This window comes from Falco cherrug, unplaced genomic scaffold, assembly GCF_023634085.1.
Source record: "Falco cherrug isolate bFalChe1 unplaced genomic scaffold, bFalChe1.pri scaffold_108, whole genome shotgun sequence".
Taxonomy (NCBI): Eukaryota; Metazoa; Chordata; class Aves; order Falconiformes; family Falconidae; genus Falco; species Falco cherrug.
In genome coordinates, this window is record NW_026599301.1 from 420,421 (window position 1) to 424,096 (window position 3,676).

Sequence of the window (3,676 nt, forward strand, 5' to 3'; positions counted from 1 at the left end):
ACCAGGTACTCTGTGACATCAGTCCCACGTCCAAGGGAACCCCGGGCAACGGGAATCCTGCGGGCAGTACGTCAGCAGCCGTACTGGTGGCGACAAGCCCTCGTCCTTGCAGCTGCCACATGTCGCTGGCAGCGATGGGTTTTCTGCGTCTCCTCGTTGTCCTGCTGGCCGTGTGCTGTCCTGTGCACGGCACACGGGACAGCTGTGGGTAAGTGGCCCGAGGCTCTGGGAGGGAGTTGGGCAAGCCTTGTGGGCTTCACTGGAGGGGGCCTGCTTGTCCCCCATGGCCACCCCCCAGGTTCCTGAAAGCCATGTGGGAGGCTCAGTGCCTTGACAGCAGCCAGGCTGCCGGCACAACTCGTCTACGGGCTGAAGCAGAAAGCGGGGCGAGGGGAGCGGGTTTTGGCCCCACGGGTTTCCTCGGCCCGTCTGGCCATGCCTTGTGGGGAGGGAAGACGGCTGGCCTTCAGCCGCAACGGCGCAAGCCATCCAGCAGCACAGTAAGGAGTTTCTGGTTACAGAGGGAGCTGCGGGCTTCGTCCCATGGCTTTGCACTACGGCATGTCGCGCGTCGTGGGTGGCACAGATGCCCAGCCAGGGGCCTGGCCCTGGATCGTCAGCATCCAGGCTCTCGTGGAAGGAGGCACGGCGCACATCTGCGGGGGCTCCCTCATCAGCCCACAGTGGGTCCTCACAGCAGCCCACTGCTTCATCGAGGTCAGGTAAGGAGGACCAGGGGTCGGGGCTAGCCCCACAACACTAGCAGGTGCCCTGAGCGCAGCAGCACGTGCTACTGCCGTCCCGTTGCCCTGCAGTACGCCCAGTGCCTGGGCACTCCGGAGCCCCGCCGAGAGGCTGCTCAGGAGAAGGCTGGGCTCGTGCCACTGCTTCCCAGCAGCCTCCCGCTCGACACTGCTTGAGCCCAAGGCACGCGAGGGCAGTCGCAGCCTCCCTAGCGCTGCTTGCCTCTCTCCCTCGTCGAGCAGAAGGCAGGGCAAGTGCCGGGCTGCTGCAGCACGTGGCTGCGCTCCCTCTGAGCCCTCTCTCCATCTGCCTTCCAGGCACATCACCGTCTTGCGCGTGGTGCTCGGTGCTACCCAGCTGACTCAGCTGGGCCCTGAGGCTCAGGTGCGCGCCGTCAGGCGGCTGCTGGTTCACCAGCACTACTGGAACGTCACACAGAGGAATGACATTGCCTTGCTGGAACTGGACCAGCCTGTCCAGTGCAACAGCTACGTACAGCTTGCCTGTGTGCCCGACGCCTCGCTGAGAGTCTCAGAGCTGACAGCCTGCTACGTCAGTGGCTGGGGTGCCAGGAAAGCAAGAGGTGAGTGGCCCAAACGCAGTGGCGGCGCCAGTGCAAGCTTGGCCAGCTTGGGGAAGCAGGATGCGCTTCCTGACGGCAGAGGCGAAAGCCAGAGTCAGGCTGTGGGGGCGTAAGCCTCTCTCTTCGAGAGAGGGGCCGGCGCCATTGACCCAGAGCAAGGCAGAAAGGCAAGAGCGGTCCAGCGCCTGTCCGCATGCAAAGCCAAGCCCCGGGGGAGGGCTTCAGCCAGACGGGGGAGGAGAACTGGCAATGAGCTGCTGGGTGTTCATTCCTTTCTGTGCTCTTCACAGCTGGAGGATCGGCATACGCGCTGCAGGAGGCCCAGGTCCACCTCATTGATGCCAGGGTCTGTAACAGCAGCGGCTGGTACAGGGGGGCCATCCACAGCCACAACATCTGTGCTGGCTATCCGCAGGGCGGCATCGACACCTGCCAGGTAGGAGCGTGCTACAAGCCAAGCCCTGGCAGCGCAGGCAGCCCCGCCACAACCGCCCAAACGTGCGCCATCACGGCCTTTTGCTGGCCACTCACACTCCCATGGCTGGGTCCCCACCGCTGAGGGCCTTACCCGCCCCTCCCCATGGGCAAGCCCTTGCCCAGGGCCTGCCCGCCTTGTCCCAGAGGCCTGGCACGCTGCCCAGAAGGCCCGCCCGGTGCCCCTGGCAGCCCACAGCTTCACCATCCCAGCCGTCTGACACACCTTCACCACCACCGTGAAGAGCGGTGAGAGCGAGCCCTGCCTTACAGGCCCACCGCCCCCTGCCAGGCAAGCTTCTACAGAGCTTGGCTGGCCACTGAATGCAGCTCTGGCAGGTGCCGTGAGAGAGAAGGAGCCAGCCACCGGGCTGACGGTGGCCACCCAACAACCCCTTCGTCCTCTCTCCTGTGCTGCAGGGGGACAGCGGTGGGCCTCTCGTGTGCCAAGACAAGAGCGCCGACTACTTCTGGCTTGTTGGCGTGACCAGCTGGGGGACGGGCTGTGCGAGAGCAAGGAAGCCCGGAGTCTACACCTCCACCCAGCACTTCTACGACTGGATCCTGGCGCAGATGGGCCTGCGCCCAGCAGTAACCACTACTGCAAGGCCACAGCCAGTCTTCACCTACACCCCCGTTCAGAGGCCAAGGCCAAGCCCAAGGCCAACAGAATCGAGCCGGTTTCCACCCTGCCCGTTTCCAGTCCAGAAGCTGCTGGACTTCTTTACTCGGCTGCAGGAGCTCCTGCAGTACCTAAGAGCGAAATAGCTTGGAGCAGCACGATGAGGAGCATCCAGGGCAGGCTGCAGCGCACAACGACCGTTTCCTGCTGGGGCAATGCCTGCTGACGAAAGGCAGCCTCAGTGACAAAGGCCTGCTCTGTCCTGCCCACGCTCCTCGCAACGGCAGAACCCAGCAGGCTGCCTTCTTGCAATAAAGTGTTTCCGTTGGCATGGCTAACCACGCGCCAGTGCACTGCAGTCTCCTGTGCGAGGCAAGGACTTCCAGAGCCGGCACCTGCCGAAGGAGGCAGGCTGCCAAGTCGGGCACAAAGGGTCACCGCAAAGGGCTGAAGCTCTGCCTGCTCCGAGAGAAGCATGAGGGAACAGTGGAAGGAAGGAAGGCAGGTCATAGGAGGGCTCAGGGCCTTGGGGGTGGCAGTTGGAAGCAGAGAATGCCTTAGGCTGGCTCCTGCTGGCATCCCTGTGGGCTTCTGTACGAGGCGCAAGCCAGCTTGAAAGTGGCCTCTCAGGGCCAGCTGGGCTTCAGGGGAAATCCACGAGCTGGGGCCTTTGCTCACGCCACGGAGTTCCTGGGCTTCCCCAGGCTGCTCTGCTTTCACAGCTGCACCATGTTTCCAAGCCCAGGCTTACGGCTGCAGTGGCTGCCGGGAGCGCCATGAGCTTTGAGTGGGAGCAAAGAGGCTGCTGCTGCTGCTGCTCGGCAGTTGCCCCCCTCCCTGGCTGCCTTCTGGCTGTAGTAGCGGCCACGCTAGAGGAGCAACCGGAGGCCTGGGGCATACCAGACCCCTATGGAGGGGTGCCGCGGGGACTCGAGTGGAATGGTCGAGACTAGGGGACCGGGCCCCCAGTCCGGTGTCTTTTTGAGGGCTTGAGGCTCTGCAGAGGGGTCTGGGGTGCAACGAAGGCCTCAGAAGGGGGCCTGAGTGGACTAGAGAGAGCCTAAGGCAGCCTCCGGGTAGCCAGGGGAAAGGGTGCCCAGTGCCAGGTGGCCTCCACAGCCATCAGGGACCTGGGCACAGGCACTGCCATGTGGGGAGGCAGGGAGCGTGGCATGGGCTTGTTGTGCTCATCATCTCCTTGCCCCTTTGCGGTGCCTTGATGTTGCAGCTAGCCCAGGCACTGCCCCCCACCA

The 3,676-nt window shown here is 64.0% G+C and overlaps 1 protein-coding gene across 1 annotated transcript; it reads left to right on the plus strand.

Annotated features, from left to right (window-relative positions):
• The first annotated feature begins 445 nt into the window (after positions 1 to 445).
• On the plus strand, positions 446 to 2,569 carry LOC129735027 (acrosin-like). Its single transcript, XM_055700410.1, has 4 exons — positions 446 to 722; positions 1,062 to 1,345; positions 1,624 to 1,763; positions 2,222 to 2,569. Exons 1-4 carry the CDS (start codon positions 544 to 546, stop codon positions 2,567 to 2,569), a joined length of 951 nt encoding a protein of 316 aa, XP_055556385.1. The 5' UTR covers positions 446 to 543.
• Positions 2,570 to 3,676: the final 1,107 nt, after the last annotated feature.